Here is a 20,475-nt window from a genome sequence, read left to right as displayed (position 1 = left end):
GACAGATGGTTTGAAAGAGGAGTAAAGGAATCCATCTATGTCAAACTGGAACGACCGTCTTTGAACAGAGGAGGTGGCCTACGACATTACTTATCACCCACCTACAATGCTGTAATGAGTTCCCTCCCCAGACAGCTTAACAGTCATTCACACCTGGGCTCACATAGCTCTAGCAACCCACATGAAGGCCGGAAACTGAAACTCAGAGCTCACACGTGACCTTAACGACTCTGTAAGAACACTCCCACACAGAGTTTAAAAGCCTGCAACTCCCCTTCAGTTAGTTAGAACTGAAGAAGCCTCTTGGGTGAGAGGTGGAACGTCTTCAAGAAACTGAAAAACATCCGGTTGCCTACAATACAGCACCAAGAATTTGAATTGTGTCGCACTACATGATGAATCACAAATTCAGTAACAAACAGGTTTCATCTCCTATAACTTTTTCACAATAAAAGCCCCCTATTATTTAATCATTCAAAAGCTTTTATCATTGTGCAGCATTACATGAAATCTGTTTTCAGCAGCAGTAACTGAACATGACTCCTGAAACAGCTGAAAGTGAACACGATGAAACAGTAAAACACAGCAGATGTTTGAAAGAACAAACAAGATGAGAGAACCGAAAGAGATTCACAGACACAGAGTTAGAGAGATACAAAAGTACTGAGAGCTGAACACACAGACTTTTAAAAACGCCTCTCGGGTTTCCTGCACAGACATGAGTTGAGGATCGATTTGAGGGGGAGACGGGAGCTTGTTACAGGTTGGCTGCAGTCTTGAGATGTCACCCGCTTGGAGGCAAGGCGGGTCCGGCATGGACTTACTCGGGAGCAGGACCATCGCGGGTGTGGCCCCGCTAGAATTGGTGATGGAAAAGCAAATTGCCGCAGTTCAGTTTGATTTGCCATGGCCAAAAGCGCTGATGGAAAAACAGCATGTGTCAGTGTTAGAGAAAGGGCTGGCTGCACCAGTTCTCAATCTGCTACAGGGGAAAAAATGTTCTGGCTTGTTTGCATTTCTTTAAACCAATCACAATCGTCTTAGATACAGCAAATTTTTTTTGGAAAGCAGGCTGTGACGCACAGATTTAATGAGCTCCCGTAATCTGATGTCTCTGACATACAGAGTGAAATATAGAGCTATAATGGAGCAGTCTGATGAGTTAGAGGCATATGTGCTTATTTTGTAGCAGTCCAGTGGTGTGTGCAGATGTATTAATCAAGATAGACACAGTGGACATCCAGTCAGAGGCCGAAGATTTATTAACACGTCTGTCCTGCTGCCTTCAGATGGCTGTAGGGATTTAATGAAGTGAAGGAGAAGCTTTTCATACAGTATAAAGCTGCTGTGGACACGGATATGAGAATCCCTCATATCTATTCAAGGATCAATGCGGACTGATTTACCAGTGTTCCTGCTTTAACCAAACTAAATCATACGGATTTAAAAGGTGCAACACTTAAGATATGGCCATCTGAGGAAGGTTACTCCAGACAAATAGGGTACAGCATATCACCAGAGTAACCGCTAAGTGTAACCGTTAGCTCTGCACCCAGTAAACACGGTTAGACTGGGACAAAACACAGCCTGCGTGACAGGGGATACAGTGCTGGTATCCTTTACAGTGGCTTTCCCCAGGACTATGACTTCAGGATTAGAGGGAACCACTTGTGGATGTCGGCTGGACTGCCGACGTAGATATAGGAGCTGGAGTCAGCCGGGCCACCGATGGTGGAACACTGGTGGAGGTTGGCCAGGACGCTGACGGAGAATGGGGACCACTGGCTGGTGTTGGCTGGGACCCCTTAGGAGAAGGGGGAACACTGGCGGGTGTCAGCCTAAAACGTAAAAACAAATTGTCCCAAATAACCTCAAACTGCATGCTCGTGTGTGCTTGGTCCATTTTTGATCAGTTCGTTTGGTTAGGATTTATAGAAAAAATATAGTGAGGACCCAAAAGCAAAACACCAAGGGAAGACAGGATAGTGAACAAAAGGGAGCCTTATTAAAAAAAAAGCTGAGTATCCAAAAAAACACCAAGAAGACAAAATCCCCAAAATACAAAGTAGAAAACAAAAAAGCTAAAACAAAGTAACAACCAAAAGGAGAAAAGTATAACTCAGGAAAAAACAAGAGGGACAAAAAACAGAAACTTACCATGGTGTAACATGGGAAGACACTGGAAGACACGGGAACAGGCTCAGGTGGAACACAGAGGAACACAGGATGGTAACACAGGACGAACTGACCAAGAGAAGAGGGTGCACAAAGACTATAGCTATCCTTCGAAGGACGCAGCCTTTGCGGGCTCCAAAGGTGAGTCCTTCGGAGGTACCTTCGAAAAGTCGCGTCCACCGTTGTTAAATGGGACGGTCTAGCCTTAGGAGCATTTCCTGGTTGTGTCACCAGATGTTCCCGCCCTTACCCTTACGTCACGATTTCTGCCACCCAGGCCCGCGAAAGTGACGATCTACACCACTTGATGTCGCCATTTTCTTTCTTTCTTTCTTCTTTTTTGGGCGCGCAAAAAATCTTGGGATATGGGAGGCCGCGAAGGATAGTAGCGGTGCATCCTCCAAAAAGGGGTAAAAGAAGGCTGCATTTGTGGAGTGCATTTTAGGGAGCCTTGGAATTGGGACGGCCTTCCTACGGCGTTGTGACGTAATTGCCCCAGCCTATATACACACACACAAGGGCTGATTACAGATGAGACAAAGGTGGACACAGAAAAAGGGAGGGGGAAATTTAAAAATGGGAGGACATGAAAAGCAAAACATGACACATATGAGGGTAAATAAAACAGGAAACCACAGATGCACAAACAGGATCATGACAGTTGTTTGAGATATTTTGATCGTGACACAGCTAGCATGGCTAAAAACAAAGACATTGTAAGAGAGATGAACGACTGAAAGCCTTTGGAAAAGTCTGTAACACCAGAGATGGTGGTTATATGACACACATTGCCCCTAAAGGCCAATCATCTGCTTTATGACAGCTGAATCAGGAAACATAGTCTTGTTAGCCCGAAATAACTCCTGGGAGGTGTTGCCAATGGCTGCTGTGTTGCAAGACTTGCCTAAAAGACTTTGCTAAAAACCTTTTGAGGTCTAAAAGTTGACAGACTGATCTCTACTTTTTTCTTGAACATAGTTAATTCCCTATAACCTGAGATCTAATCTTATCTCTGCTCTGCATACTGCAACACAACACTCACACACACTGTCACACACACACACACACACACACACACGTGTTTTCTGGTGTCCCTTCAGCAAGAAAGCCTTCTTAATTTTAGACCAATCAGTGCTACATTTTCCAACCTCTGCTGTGAAGATGTAGACCCTCTTGAGAATTCCTTCCTATTAATGGGGCTAAACATAGCAGAGCGACACAACCACACACACCAAAACTTGTTTTTGTCACTTCAGAGGACATTATAATAATTCCCTGGAGATATACACCAACATAAACTATGACGCAAGTCTTAACCTTAAAACTGAACAGTTAAGCCTGTGGTTACCAGCAATTGCTCCATAAATGGGAGGTGAGTAACCATAATGTGACTATTTAAACACATTTCTGTCCCTAATTATTTCAACAGCACACACACACACACACACACGCTGCTCTAACATACTTAATGTTGTTTCACAAGCAAATCATTTCTTGCAACTGGTCAAAAAATGAAATGTCCATTTCTTTCTGTTATCCTGCAGTGTGTTTCTTTCCCCCATCACTTCTCTGTATGAGAGTAAAGTACATTTCCCTCCATTAAGCAGTGAAATAAGAGAGAATTAAAGTAACATTAGATCACAGTGGATTTCAGCACCTCTGCCGCATGTTGCTGAGGACAGGCTGAGAGGATCCAATGTTCCTGCTTCAGCCAAACTAAATCATACGGATTTAAAAGGTGCAATGCTTAAGATATGGCCATCTGAGGGAGGTTACTCCAGACAAATAGGGTAGAGCATATCACGTCACACCCATCTGCAGCACTCCTCCACTAGCTCTGCATATCTCTCCCACTACCTTTCGCTGGCCTCCTCAATCCGCTCCTCCCAGGGCACTGTGAGCTCCAGCATGGCCACCTGTTTGGAGTTTTCAGAGAGCAGCACAATGTCCGGTCGAAGGGTGGTCTCCACAACGGCTTGAATTTGAGTTGGGTTCCCAGGTCCACCCTCATTTGCCAGTCGTGAGCTGTTCCAAGAAGGCCTGTCTGGGCTCTTGGTTGCAGATTTGGATGTTGTCCGATCCAGCGGTAACGACACTCCCCCAGTGCTTAAGGGCAAGGGTACGCGTGTGTCGGGGTAGAAATAGGCATGACTCAGAATCTCTAGCTGACCCGACGCAGCAGCCAGGCTTGACATGCGTGTAAAAAGCGTGTCTCAGGCATCCAGTGTGGACGGTCTAACCTGTTAACATGGACGCTGAAATTAACCCCAATTAACCACACAGAAAGATATATTATTTGTCCAGTATTTCCATTCAAAATTATGCAAAAGGCACCGACACCACAAACACAGCTGAGAGGTGAAGATCAATGACTGATCTCTGCTGTTATGGGGATTGACTTGACTTTTGGAGCCTCAAGTGGCCATTTGAGGAATTGCGGTTTTTGGTACTACACCGTCAGCTTCATTTTCTAGCCCAGGAGGTTTCTGCTTGATTCCACATGAACAACATACACATACACATACACACACACACACACACACACACACTGAGGATTCATCTCTCCTCTCTTCTTCTCTGACAGTGCGTTCCTGTTAATGGGTCTGAACATAACGGACTTTCACACAACACACTGCATCAGCTTAACACTCCCTCTGTCTGCCTGTTCTCTCTTTCTCTCTCTCTCTCTCTCTCTAGATGATGCGTTCTTATTGATGGGCCTCAACATAGCCGACCTTTATCCCGACACCACGCGTTATATCACCTATGAGGGCTCCATCACCATCCCTCCGTGCTACGAGACGTCCACTTGGATACTCATCAACAAGCCTGTGTACGTGACACAGATGCAGGTACGTGAGTGTAGGAAAAGTAAATGTGACACAGGGAACAACAACACACATCCTGTTGATTTGGGGCAGAAATGTAATTTCTAATATCCGTGCTGGCACAGGGCGCAAAACAGCTTTGAATTGCAAATTACGACTTTATAACCTGTAACCTAAAGCATCTCCTTTTCCCCAAGTGGTTTAGATAAAAGAGGCTGTGTTGTAACAGGAATGTAATGAAATGCATTGCATGTACATACACAGAGCACACAAAACCATCCATACGTTAAATTGCACCCCCTCTGCTCTCTCAGTATTGTCAAAGTCAGAAACAGACTTTCTTCTCCTGCACCTTTTTCGACACTGGATAAGATTTGGTGAGTGATGTAAAGAAAAACCTCTGCACACAGTGGCAGTGATGCAGCTGTAGATCTACACATGATGTTGGAGCTGATTTCTGACCAGAAAACGAGATTGATGTTACTGAGGAGCAGCTGGATGGATCAGATTCACACCCAGACTTTTCAAATCAGGAAGCTCGACGTCAAAGTGCAACACATTACAATCCAGTACAGCACTCACCTGCAAGCATCAAAGTCATCAACTCCCACACACTGTCTGCCATTTGCTCTCATTTTATTTACTCCCACTCTCACTCACCACTCCTTTGTTCTCATTTGTCTAGCAACCCTTTTGGATCATTCTCTCTTTCCTCTTGCATAGATCTAGTCTTAAACCTTTGTCTCCATCAAACATGTTTGATATCTAAGATTCAAAATCTGGACAACCACAATTGTCATTACATCCGTACTTTCAGCTGACAGTGTTGCCAAGCAACGGTAAACAGCCCCAGCCCTTGAGGGTAACGTTAGCTAGCATCCTACTGCTAATAGATATTAAAGCTGACAGTTCAAATCTCACCTCCTGTTCTCACTGAAGAATAAACAACTGCGTCTCCCCGACCATTTAATTATCAACCAACCAACCAACCAATCCAACAGAAGTCATCTCATGACACCTTCCAAAGTGAGCAGGGGGAGAGGGGGAGAGAGAGAGGGTGGGGGGTGGGGAGGAGGGTGAAACTGTGGGAGAGACGGGGATGGGGGGTACAGCAGCTACAACAGTAATAACAGTTTTACTCATTGAGATATGAATATTGATAATACTAAAAGTATAATAATAATAATAATAATAATAATGATAATAATAATGGTGATGATAGTTGGACTCAAGTAATCACCCAGACTTGTTTCTTCTGCTTCTGTTTGTTCTCACTGCAAAGCATTAACATTGCTGCAGCAAGTTGTTGTGCCACAGTCTTTCATTTGTTTACATCTGCTTACCCATGAGATCACGTGAGAGAGATCACATGAGCTGCAGCATCGCCCCCTCTGGCACGATGATCACAATAACATCCAGTAGTGTGTGATGCGCCAATATTTTCAAGTCTTGTAGTGTGTGCAGCTTTGAGATTAGAGAGAACATCTGTGAAGATTCTCCTGATGTGTGTGATGAGACCTGATTTCACAATAGGTCTTTGATCAGGAGAGAAGAATGAACCAAACATACAAACTCACATTCACTCCACACAGAAAGGCCATTCCTTAGCTGGGATTTGAAGCCATGAGGCGGCAGTGTTAACCACTGAGCCACCGTGTTCTGGGGATCAATTTGGGTTAAATAAAAAAGAGACAGAACGCTTTACAATACATCAGAACGCTTCACAAGGAACAGACTGACAGAATCAGGTGAATCTACGTTTATCTAATGGGATTAGATTAAAAAAGGGGCTACCAGACAAGACTTTCGTATGAGCTCTATATTATTTGCTCCCTATTAGTGGAAGCATTATAGCAAAATAAAAATGTGACAGGATGAGAGATGGGATTCAAAGAACACATTAGTGGCCTGTTCACTGAAGATTTAATTATATTTAGAGAACCCAGATAAGAGATTCCTGCTGCTTATACATTTTCTGAAGGTGTATGGTCACTACCCAGGATATAAAATCAATACAGCGAAAACTAAAATTCTTGCATGCAATAACTCGCCAGCTCAGCATATTAAATACACATACAACTCGAAATGAAACTGCTAAACTATAAAATACCTTGAAGTGACAATACCCATGAAGCTAATTGTATGAAGCCAAGTACAGTGTTATAGTTATATGTACCAAAGTTGTTGTATATATTTCTGTCCTTTCCAATAATGATACCACAAAATAAATCCATTTCTTGTGATATAAACAAATATCAAGGTTTATTTGGAATTGTTTAAAAAAAAAACAGATCAAGATGTATAACATACACAAGATAGTTTAGAAATATAACCTAGAGAGGGAGTGTACTTAAGTTATGCCACCCAGTTAAATGTACTTAACTGGGTGGCATATGATAAAGATAGCACCCCATTCAGTCCAGTGAAATCGGCTCACTGGGTGCATAAGTCAAAAAAGCCTCTGCGAGCTCCCTCACATTTAGTTTTTGTACCCATGGAGCATGTGCACTGAATCCCCTTTCCAGCTTCTGAGTTACTTGGAAACTTGTGTTTCTTGAGAATCTCCAAATGTTTTTTAATATTAAAATATCTGTATACTCATTTCCCCCATAAAAGTTAGTAGTGACTCTGCTGTTTATAGGACTTTGTTTTACGCCCTAAAAAACTGCTCAGCCTCCACCTGTTGTCCTTTCACCACTCCACTTCTCCTCCTCAGATGCACTCCCTGCGCCTCCTCAGCCAGAATGAGCCCTACAAGATCTTCCTGAGCATGAGCGACAACACCCGGCCCACCCAGCCGCTGCTGCAGCGCTGCATCCGCACCAACATCAACTTCAGCAAGCAGGGCCGCGACTGCCCCAACAACCGCGCCCTCCGCCCACAGTACAGAGGTAACATTGAGGAGGGCAGGGGGAGAAGGAGTAGTGATGTTTCTGCATTGATCAATAAATAAAGCATGAAATATTCTATTCAGAATACAGAATACAGAAATGAATGCCAAGCATGATTTGTTTTCTTTTTTTTTGCACTTTCCATCCCGTTAAAGCTAATTAGGGCAGTTTGTACGTGCGTGTGCCAAGACTGGAGATATTTTGAAGTTGGTTCTGCCAAACTTCTCAGGCTCATGGACCCCACTAACTCCCTCATAAACAACCAGGAACATTTCCATTAAACCCAGTGGAAATAATACATCCTTTTGAATAGTCAGCTCCAGATGAGATCAGAATCTGATGTGACTCCGGGTGTTTATTCCTCCAGAAGGTCTGGCTCTGCACCTGACTCCCTCCTCCAGAGCTGGCAGCTCTGCCCTGCTCCTCACAACACCCAGCAAACGTCTTTTGTTTTGTTTTTTTAGGGCCCCGAGCAGCAGAAATGACATATTATGCATTTAATTCAACATTGTGAAACAGCAAGAATGAAATCTTCAAAGAGGGGTGAATCCTTTTATCAGCACTGTATGACGATGATCAAGACCATATGAACCAGACAGACACTACTGACAGCTGCAGTCTGGAAAAAAAATGTTTTAAGTTTAATTAAAATGAGCAGAACTCTTAGCCTGCTGTTAGACTTCACTCCCATTAAATGTGATAATTAAGGACAAGATAAATTAATGTCATGACAAATTAAGACATTAAGACAGCAGCTCATCTCTGCAGTCTTTAAATCTACACCTTACGTGAATTACAGCACACAGCTTCTATCTGTGTAAAGTACTTGAGTGCGTTTAGCCTCTTATCAGCACCAGGGAGAGATCTGAATGGGTCATCCTTAAAGGTCTGAATCTGAAATGGGTTCAGGCTAGCTGTGAGCCACTGAGAGAAGTCAGTGGAAGTGGAGACACAGCTGATCATTAAAGCTGCCTGGAGTGGGAAGGGAAGGTTGACTGAGCATGACTCCATGTCAGCACAGTCTTGAGAATGTGAAAATAGAGAATGAAACAGGAGGGGACCTCCTGGGAGCATCAGAAGGGTGAGACACATATGGAAATAGAAAAAATAAAAAATGTGTGGGGGTTTATTGTCTGATTTCAAACTGGGAAAGCGTAGGTGAGCTGGTTGGCGTTAAAGAACATCACACACATGCACACCAAATGTGGAAGTGTTACGCAGTGAGTGTGGGAGTCCTCGTATCCTCTCATCGCTCTGCGCTCTCCAAATATCTTTGTTATCGATCTGGTTGAGCCCAGTGTGCTTTCCACAACACCAAATGGATTCCGTGGCCTCTGCTTCTCTTTCATAATGGTTTGTTACAATACAGAGCCCCAACAGGAGCTTGTGTATTCACGGTCCAGGAGCAGAGAGAGCACTGTGTGGTAGAGGTGTCTGAAAGCACTCTGAGCCAACGCTGTTTGAATGTATGAAAAGAAAGACAAGCAGAGGGAGGAGCATGCAGAGTGGAGACAAACACACCTTCTGTAATGTCCTGCTGGACATTTGCCATAATAACACGGGAATCTAATTAAAGGTGAGGTGAACAAGACTTCTGGCTGCAGCAGCATATTCTAAAGTCAGTGTTTGAAGGCAGATATTACTATTCCTGCAGTCCAGAGCAGTGGCTTCCAGTTATACTTAAATTCACACATACTTTGTGTGATTCTCTGTATCATCTGTCTCTCTGCCTAGCTGTACTCCCTTCAAATAATAATAATAATGATAATAGTAATAGTAATGCAAAATAATAATGTTCTCTTGCAAAAAAAATCAGCATCCGGGTAACAGTATTATAAGATCATCAAAGTTGAAATCATCACATCTGCCTGTTAGTGTTGCTGTTATAAAAAGACAGTATATCTGGTTCCGCTGCATCGATTTTGATCCTTTTATTCTCAGCTGTCCATCGGGAGTCTGACAGTGCAATAGGAGTGCAATGTTGGAAACGGTAGTTTAACATAACGGACAAAAATGTCTGATCTGATATCATCCACTGAGGTAGATTTTGAGAGAGGACTAGAGATTTATATGTCAAATACCTGACGCCACAGGGTTACCCTTGAGTGAAAGTCTTGTATTTTAAAACGTTATGTATTATTAATGATGTGTTAACATTTAGAGGCTCTGAAAGCATATTTTCTGAATCAGCGCCTTCATTTGAGCAGTGAACCGTCACAAGCACAACCTTTTCTGCCAAACATCAAACAGCTTTTGGTATTTCACTTGTTAAAAGTAACCTTGAGTCATACTTGAGTAAAAGTAAAGACATCGTGTCGCGAAAGTATTATAGTAGTATAATATACATGGCCATGTACTAAAAACATTTGCCTCTCAGCTAGCTGATGTTATTATGACATTTTTAACATCTCACTCTCACAGGAGAGTGTGAGATGTTAGTTCCCTCCTGCCTCAAGACAGCCATCATTATTGCTGTACCTAAAAAGTCTGCTTTGTCAAGTCTATATAACTACCGCCCTGTGGCTCTCACCCCCATCCTGATGAAGTGCTTTGAGAAGTGCTTTGAGAAACTGGTTCTCCAGCACGTCAAAGACAACATCCCTGCCAGCCTTGACCCTCACCAGTATGCTTTCAGAAAAGAGGATGTCATATCTATCCTTCACTCAGTCTCCACACACCTGGAGAATAAGAACAGCTACATCAGAATACTGTTTGTTGACTTCAGCTCAGCATTCAACACAATCTCACCCATGAAGCTGATTAGAAAACCAAACACTCTGGGCTCCAGCACAACACTCTGCAACTGGATATTGGACTTCCTCACAAGCAGACCCCAGAGATTACGTATTGGCAGTCACACCTCAATCAATCAATCAATATTTATTTATATAGCACCAATTCACAAGAAAGGTCATCTCATGACAATTTTTTGAGCAGGTCTTGACCATACTCCTTTACTTACAGAGACCCAACATTTTTCCTATGAGCAAGCACTTGGCGACAGTAACGGGAAAAAAACTGCCTTTTAACAGGCAGAAACCTCTCAAGGAAACTGGACTCAAGGGAGGGAGAGGAGAAGAAACAGTGGGAGAGAAGGGGACGGGGGTACAGAAGCCACAACAGCAATAACAGCTTTAATAATTCAAATGATGATGATAATAGTAGAAGTCAAGCAGGACCACAGCAGCAGGACCACCATCCATGGGGACCTGCGAGACGGGAGACAGAGACTCTAGGGAAGAAGCAAGGCCAGTTACATGTATTAATGAGATATGAATGTGTACATTCCCCGGAAGTCTAAACCTATGGCAGCATAGCTAAGAGCCTGTGCAGGACATAACAAATCCTGGTCCTCCTCTATATGAGTGCTCAGCCCCCTCCTGTTCACAGATACACCAATGACTGCACTCCCAGACGTCAGGAGAACTCTATTGTGAAGTATGAGGACCACACCACCATCATCGGACGCATTATAAATAACGATGAGAGTTCATATCAGGAGGAAATCCACAATCTTGCAGAGTGGTACACAGAACAAACTACAGCTCAATGTCAGCAAAACCAAGGAGCTGATTGTTGATTTTAGAAAAAAGGAGGCAAAGACACAACCCTGTCTACATCAGTAAGAGCTGAGGTGGAGCAGATGAACAGTTATAGTTTACTTGGAATTACCGTCACTAAGAACCTATCTGGTCATCACACATCACCACCCTGGTTAAAAAAAAAAAAAAAAAATGTTCTGCTTCCTACGGAAACTTCATCCTGACTGGAAACATCACAAACTGGCATGGTTCATAACAGCACAGGACAGAAAGACTTGGATACTCGATATGCAAGAAAGTCCAATGAAATGTGTCACATTATTTTTTGGGACCAAAAATATTCAGAAAACACAAAATACAAATTCAGATACAACTCAGAATAAACAATCAAGTGAAACACTAAAATATCCCAATATCCCTAACTAATTTTGAGTAGTGTACAAATAACTTAAAGTTCTACTTAATTACTTCAGTTAATTACAGAGACAAAAAAAACTTTACCCAAATATCAACAAAAAAATGTTCCACGTAGAGGAAACCTAGACGCACCAATAATGTATAAACCTGCTATATAAACTGCTTCTGACAACTAGTGGACTTCATGAGGATCATAGGAGTCAGCATTTCATTGATGTCACCATTCATAATCTGTCAGGAATAAAGTCTCTCAGACTGGAAGACTGGGACATGTCAAACTGTAGTAATTGGCTTATTCTAATCAGCTGCCTTCATCTCTTTTGGGGAGGATATAGCGATATTAGGCCACTTGACTTTCTCTCTGATGTTAGACTCTGAATTGTAACAGCTCAGTACAAAGAGACATAGAAAGCATATTCAAAAAAAATAGGAAATATCATAGGCTGTTGCTAGGATAATCCCTCCTGGTAGTTTCCTCATAGACATGCACAGAGATGCACATTTTCTCTTGGACAGGCAGGTAACATTACAAAGACTGTCAGTTCTTATACATTTTGTCTATGTTTAATCTGTATGAACACTGCAATCACTGAACTGAGCTGTACGTGTAGTTGAAGCCCCACTTGCAGGCAAAGCAGTCGAACAATACTGCGTTCTCCTTGGAAGTGATGATGGCAGATGATGAAACAGTGCACCAGAGAGCTGAGATCACATTGGAATAAAATGATGACTGATGCACAGGCAAGTTTGGAAGCACACAGGTACAGAGGTGCTCTGACACTCAGACTCCTCGCAGTGGAGATGGAGGGAGAAATAAGGCAGAGAGACTCAACGGCGATGAGAGGATCCCTGGTGGGAAATAAACGAATGGATTTCTGTTTTGGCTCGAGTTAGTTTCACCATCCCTCTCTCTCTCCTACACAGGGTTATTCACTGAATTTCTCTTCTTATCTCTTCTAGCTTGTTCATACTCAGTAATTTCCACTCTGTACCTCCAGTCCCTCTAGTTGTGTCTTGTTGTCTCTGTTTATCATTTTAGCTGTGTTTACATGGACCCTAATATTCCACTCATAATCAGAATAATCAGAATCAGCAGAATCAGAATTAACATGCCTCATGTCACCACCTCATTTGGCAGAGACTGATCCGATCGCCTAATGACCATCTAAAAGCTTAATCCGATTGTTTCTGTGCGGTTGGAATAATTATATTCTTTCTACGCATGTTTACCCTTTGTGGGGGTAACATTAGGTGACGTGAACAAGTGTCCGAGAGGGACAGTGGAAAACGATTCTATTTCCAATGTTGGGCCTCATGCAGCAACATTCTCTTAGATGTCTCTTATATTTTCTATTACTTACTTTTTTGTCAAGAGAAAAAATAAGAGAAGTCAACTCCTCAGCACTCCAACTGTGCACTCTACCACGGAGCGGGTGCGCTCAGCCACGCAGTGAGGGCATAACCTCGGTCACCTATGTTACATTTTTATAAAATTGAGTTTCATAAAAGTTAAACTGGATGGTGGTTTTTAGAATTACTAATCAGCTACCCATCTCCACCAGCTCCTTGAGCCAGACGCATCCCCACGGAACTATTCTGCAGCACAAAGGAGTCGTGTGCTCCCCTGGCCAACAGGCCATGACATTCAGAAGGTGGAAGAGAAGCATCTCATATTATTTGGACGTTAATAGAGTGAAACAGCTTTCGGTTGAGGGATGAGAATGGATCTGGAGAGGGTGCTTTGATCCGTGTATGCCTGCAATCTACAGCACCAATGATATTTGGTGCTACAGCATAAAAGTGTTGTTAATCTGTACCTGCTGGTTAGTGTGCAGGAACAATATGTACTGGGGCATGAATGATATTATCACTTTCAGTACTCTCGGAAGCGCACTGCTCAAAGAGGACTGTAAAATGCCTGATCGGCTCCAGGTTATTGCACAAATCCATAAGAAAGTTAAACTTCACTCAATAACCTACAGAATGTTGTGTTTATGAATGGAGTGATATTGTGGTTACTAGTTCAATGGTTGGATCAGTTGTCCTACGATGTAGCCCAGGACACATGTACACACTGCTAAAAGAATGTGGTCACTTGGCCCAGACCACCTCTGAATGTGGTCTGAGTGATCGAATCTCAAATGTGTCCTCAATGTGTCTTGGTGGTGTTCACATGTGTACGTAGAGCTGTCCAGACACTGCTGGCTAACAGCAGGGGACCTCACACAGTAAATAATATGGAACTGGGACACAGTTTTAGTCCTTTCCTTCTTTACCTTCGTCTTTCTTATCATGCACACATTCTTTTCCTTACTTTGTCTTCACAACTTTTGAAACCTGAGGCACCTCTTTGTTCTGTTTTACACCACAATGCCCATCCTTTCTGTCCTAATTATCTCTTCTCTTCTCTTCTCTTCTCTTCTCTTCTCTTCTCTTCTCTTCTCTTCTCTTCTCTTCTCTTCTCTTCTCAGTGAATCAGTGGCTCCTGAAGTAGAAGATGAAAAGATGTCAAGCTACGGCGCCACGGGAGGAGAAGCAGGATTCATTCAAGATTCTTTCACACTGCCAAACCGAACTTAGCTGAGCAGACCAGAGAGCAGCTGAGCCTGCTGATTGGACAGACCTGAACCGACATTTAAACTATACTTATCTCAGCTAAGCTCGACTGACTGAACTGCAGACAATCTTCTGTGCTGGCCTTCTACACATCTACAATCTGAACACAACTTGTGTGGGCCGGCACAGTGAGGGTACCCAGACATGGGTCTGAAGTGTGAAATAGACCATAAGGACTCTAATGTCTCCACTGTACTGTGCTTTTGTTTGTTGTGTGAACTCACTAAGATTGGAGATATAAAGATTTCAGAGGGATGGATGTTAGCTAAAGACTACAGTACCCTCTCTTCGTCACTTGTCCACATTCACAGCCTGCCAACAGAGGGCAGTTATGAAAATGATCATCCACTGACTGGAGGAATTATTATTACATTTCCATTGATGGTCTTAACCCCCGGCAACAAAGAAACACTCAGCCATGCTATGATGAAAAATATATTTTAAAAAATCTGCTGGTTCTGATATCAAACAGTAACTTAAGAAGGTAATTTTCGAAGAGAATGTGAAAATGTGTGAATTTCAGGTGACATGGCCCAAGGGGGAAAAATAGGGAGAGACTGCAACTCTGACATTTTACAGACCTGAACAGATGGAGTCACTGGAGACTGGAAAGGAATAGGTCACTCATTTTGCATGATTTTATAATAGTTCACATGTCTTCAAAGAATTTAATTAAAAAGTGGTGACAGAACTGAGCTGCCGTCAGGTCCCTTCTTTGCACATGGAGACTACAACTGCTAAAAGGCTCTCCAAAGATGCTGTTTAAATGAAAAGGCCTAATTCTACAGAGCCAATCATGGCTGAGTCAACCTTACGCTAGACAGTAAATGTCACAGCAGGCCTGTCAAGCTTTAAATTTATCAATACATGGAGCTGCAGTCAGAGAGACTCAGTGTCTCAGAGTTTGGAGGGTGGTGTCTTTTTTTTATTGTCTGTTTTTGGGCCTTTTCATGGCTTTGAGGGGATGACAGGAAATGCGATGAGAGAGAGGAGGAAGACACGCAGTAGAGGTCCACAGGTCGGATTTGAACTCTGGGCCACTGCAGCGAGGATACAGCCTCTGAGCATGAGGCGCACACTCTACCAACTGAGCTACTGGCGCAGGTGGTGTCTTTTTAACGCCTTGACAAAAATAGAAGAGCAGGTTAAAAAAGTTGAAGGTATGGTTGTCTGCTGTAGGGTAAGCTGCAGTTCTAAGCATGTCTGGCTATCTTGCTTAAAGGGACAGTTCACCCTCAAAACAAAAATTTTACTTTGGAGTGAACTGTCCCTTTAACCTACTACCAATAGAAGTATTTCCAAAAGGAAGGGGCACGTCAGCCTAGAACTACATTATTTAGTGCAATTACAGATGATGTTACCTGTTCATGTTCTGTTCTCTGTGTGAGCACTGTGAGAAGCTAGCACCAATCACAGCACTAACTAAGTGGGTAGGGCTTAGCAAAAGGTCAATTGGACATGAAACGGTGTGTCATCGAGACAAGTAAGGTGAAACTGATCATGTTATTTGGCAAAGTCTTAAGAGTTTAATTCAAAGGTCTCATTTCAAATTAAGATTTCAGCCACTTGAACTCATGTTGATCATTCAAACTACTATTGTTGACAGGAAATCACATTATTGATCACGTCTTAGTAAAGTCAGGAATCACCTCCAAATAAACCACTTATTGAAACATTTTTATGTTTACAAATCATTTACAAAAAATAATATCTACAGAGCTTGTAGAAAGGTGCAGAATAAAAGTATATATTTTCCTTAAAAGCATGATTATGATTATGAATTCAAAATGTAAAAAATGTTTGTGGGGTCCAAAATGATTGTTTTGTTAATCTCTGTGTAAGAATTCTAACGGTTGATTCCAGCTTCTAACAAGGTTTGTCAGCCAATAGAATATCACCATTGGTATCAGTGTTTCATCAGCATCAACAGTCTTGGTAGAAAAAACGAAAAATGGCTGATTTCTACACTATGCAGCATACTGTACCCATGTCCTGTACTGCCCTAACGTTAGCGAGCATTAGATATGGTAACATTAGCTGGCGTTAGCTCGCGTTAACAATTTTAACATCAGCGATCTAGCATTAACAAACTGGCAACCATTTGAGAGGGCAGATGACTCAAATGACAGTGGGGTTGTGACGTGGATGGAAGGGGAGAAGGTACAGATGCATTTAGTGGCTGAATGTTAACAGTCTGTAAACATCTTTAATTTCAATCAGTGTCTCTGAAACTGTATTACTCACCAATTTGCTGCGTGTATCCTTGAGGTCTCAGAAACATGTTGGGCGCATTTCCTGTCTCATGAAACACTTTCAAAGCTGATTTCTACATAGTTTGGAAACCTGCAATATTTACAACCATGATTGCCTCCATTGGTGCATCACCACCGCCTGTAGATCAGTGGAAGACTTTAAAACCATTGGTGGGAATGTGTTTCACGTCATCCATTGGCTTGTGTGTGTGTGTGTGTGTGTGTGTGCACATGGCAAACGAAATGAAGACCCACTCATAGAGGAACTGCTCTGTATTGTTATTAGTGGTCAAAGACTCCACAGGGTACCTTCAACTAGCAGATCTCAGGTAGCAACAGTTGTTCACAGATGCCCTCCAGCCTACAGTGGGCATGTGGAACTTCTGTGTTTAGCAGGAAGCTGCTCGTTAGTTTATGTTAGCAGATTCTAAACTAACATTAGCTACTGTTCTCTCCGTTAGCTGAGCGGAGAGTGCCACTGAGACGAGGCCCTTGAGAACTTACATAAAGTCACATCCTTTGGACTGTCACAGAAAATTTGACCCGAGTCCTTCACAAAGAAATCCACAGTCCAGCAGCATTAAAGTACTTCAACACAACGTCCACAAGCTTGTATAGGCATCCGAACGGACGGGGAAGGTCTCATTTTTCACATTACAACCTGCTCACATACAGCCAATAAAAAGTGATTAATGCATGTACATTGCTATAAATTGTTACATTGAGCCCCTTTAATGTTGTAAAATGGGTGACCTACAGTGAGCATATTATGGATGGAAATCATTGATCAACACCAACACAGCATTGGTCATTAGGTTGATGACTGTTTTTCAGTTTGATGTGATATTGTGTGTCATAAAAGGAACAGAGCTGGGTCTTTGTCTTTGTTTTTTGTTTGTTTATTAAAATGCTACTGTAATAGATGGAACTGTAGTTTGGGTGGAGATCAGTGGGATCACATGTAGCTCAGCAGAGAAATGCACAAACTAAACCACCCACTCTGAACGTTACGTGTTTTGGGGTTGCCTGAAATAAAACTCATGGTGCACTTTGAGTGGTACTGTAAATATGGATTTGGATTCAGCTGGATTAACATGGATATTCATACCTTTTTTGATGAAAATAAATGCTGTCATTGTATGCTTAAAAAATGTGGTATTCTTGAACTAAACCCAGACTTAAGTAAGAAGTAAGTAATAGACAGATATCCAAGTGCAACCCCGACAAACTTAGCCAAAATGTGTGAAAATTGATATATTTTAACATGTATTTGGTCATTTTGAAACGTAAGGACATGTATACAATCTCTGTGCAGGCATCTTTGTAAATACATTTGTTGAAGAAAGCTAACAGTCAAAGCGCTGACAAATGGAAGCTAAACTGGGTCATGAGCATAAAAGACTTGGGACTGCCCACACTTTTGAGTAACACAGCCAAGTGATGCACCCAAGCGATAGCCAATAAGAGATAGATTAGAGAGACAGAAGTGTCATTGTGCATCATTATCAGTCAATGCTACAAAAGTCCATTTTTGTTTTTCATCTTCATCCATCCATTATGAATCTTTTAAGGGCTACTAACAAATCGGCTCATTCTGATTGGCTTTCATACATTTTGAGCAGCAGCTGGTACAGCAAAAGGAAAACACATCATTTGTAACGTGCTAATAATATGATGGTTGAAATGTTTCTTCGTGATGATCTAACCTGCATCTTCATGACCATGTAGTCACTGTGCAGAGTGTAAAATAACCTTAAGGTGATTGGACTGTCTCAGGCGTTTATTGTGTGAGGAAGTTCAAACTGGAAAGCCTAAGCCTTCCTGTACATGCACTATATCAGGCCTATTTTAACTACTTTTATAGAGGGGGCCAAGGGACCAGACTATGACATTCCCTATGTCTGACCTGTAAAGCTTGCAATTTCAATTTAAAAAAAAAATGTTGTTTATTGTTCATTAGTTTCAAACAAAGAAACATTATATACGGTACACAAAAGTATGGGAAAAAAACAATGCACCTTTTTATTCTTAGAAGTAGGTTGTCAGTTTGATTTTCATAAACTCCTCCTGCTTAGACAGCCTAGGTTAAAGAAATTTCATGAAGTATGAGTATTATTGTGCTTAGCGACAGACATAACTACTGAATGGGATAATTAGTCTACAAAGAAAATGGGCTGGAATTGTTATGTTTTGTAGCTGGTGGGCCCAGAAGCAGAGACGCAAATTTAGGAATTGAGTTAGAAGGTTTCTTTTCACAAAAAGGGGATTTGACGAGGACAAGGGCGGGCAGGTGAACAGGTTGAGACAGAAGCCAGAGTGGAGTGATCTCATTTGGTTTCCAGGGAGAGGCAGGAATCACAGGTGAGCAGGTGAAGGCAGTTGACCTGATTGCTAAGCAGAGAGACGGCTGAGGTATCTGCACGTGAGCCAAGCAAAAACACTGTTACAAAAACATGGAAACAAAAGAAAAACCCTAACCCGATGTGATGTAGACAAAAGTAAATAAGAAAAAATTAAGAGAGAAAGACGAACACAATATACAAAATTCAAGTGCTTTCACTTGGCATATACGCCTAAAAGGAAAAGTTTTTGGGACATAGGTTGATTTACTTTCCAAGAGTTAGATGAGGAGATTAATACACTAAATATGACGATACAGCCAGTTAGCTTAGAGACTGGAAACAGACGGAAACAGGTAGCCTGACTGCCTCCAAAGTTAAAAAAATATGTGTATCTTTACCTCTAAAGCTCACAAATGAAGATACTGTATCTTGTTTAACCCATAAAAAAAAAGTTTTAAAAAAATCAACACATTGCCACTTTACAGGAGTTTATGAGCCTGACTTTCTTGGCTCAGACCATTAACTTCCTCTGCCCGTTGACTTTTGTGTTTTGCCTCTTCTGTTCATACTGTATATGCAGGCTCAGGGACTCAGGGAGTTGGTCAGAGGATTTTATAATAAAACTGCCAATCATTACAGCAACTCCTAGCTACTGGTTCGGTTTGATAGTCAAGAGTTATAATAAAATCATATTAATAAAATATGGCCCAATGTACAAATGATTTATGATTACTGCTCTGCACCTTGAAACTGGCATAACTGGCAGGATTGAACTTGGCTCCATCTCATTTGGGATCAGACACACCAAAACTACAAGCAAATAAAAAAAATCAAAATAAAACCTCTATTTATTCAATCAACAGGTGTGACACATACATATCTCAGTGAAAACCAGAAGAAATAGTTTAAAGATTTAAGATAAACTGGTGATTTGTGATGCAGCCCCCTCAGAACCTCCACTCTCCACATGGAAATACACTGCAGGAGGAGATGCAGTGACCAAGGCTTAGAGGAATATGAAAAGGTCCAAGAATTGACCCCTGTGGCACACCACAAGTAACTCTCAACATATCAGATGTCCATTAGGAATGTAATTTGCAGCACACTCGCCAGAATAAATCAATAGCATTTTACATTTCTGCAAACCATGGGTTAAAATTTTACGTGCCATTTGTACAATACTGATATTTCTTCAATTCGAGCCATATCTCGTTCACATTACATCTACTGTATATGAGCTGACTTTCATGTCAGGAGGTGGGGGAGATGATGAAGATGACTGCCAAGCCAGAGACTGCTATTCATTTGTAAGTGTGAGTATACTGTGGCGAAAACCAAAAAGGTTCATTGCAAATATTTATTCTGACGATTAAAAGACATTTGTCATGTAGCCATTATATGATTATTATTTA

General features: G+C 41.9%; 1 protein-coding gene across 1 annotated transcript in view; it reads left to right on the top strand.

Moving 5' to 3' along the window:
• The window catches only part of LOC141020107 (carbonic anhydrase-related protein 10-like), a 101,041-nt gene extending 86,680 nt beyond the window's left edge, over positions 1-14,361 (top strand). Inside the window, exons 7-9 of the mRNA XM_073495165.1 lie at positions 4,873-5,027; positions 7,720-7,894; positions 14,325-14,361. Coding sequence (XP_073351266.1) covers positions 4,873-5,027; positions 7,720-7,894; positions 14,325-14,347 — 353 coding nt within the window. The 3' untranslated portion in view covers positions 14,348-14,361. The remainder of the gene's footprint in view (positions 1-4,872; positions 5,028-7,719; positions 7,895-14,324) is intronic.
• Positions 14,362-20,475: the final 6,114 nt, after the last annotated feature.

This window comes from Pagrus major, chromosome 23 (genome assembly GCF_040436345.1).
Source record: "Pagrus major chromosome 23, Pma_NU_1.0".
NCBI classification, from domain to species: domain Eukaryota; kingdom Metazoa; phylum Chordata; class Actinopteri; order Spariformes; family Sparidae; genus Pagrus; species Pagrus major.
This window is presented reverse-complemented; position numbering and strand designations above follow the sequence as displayed.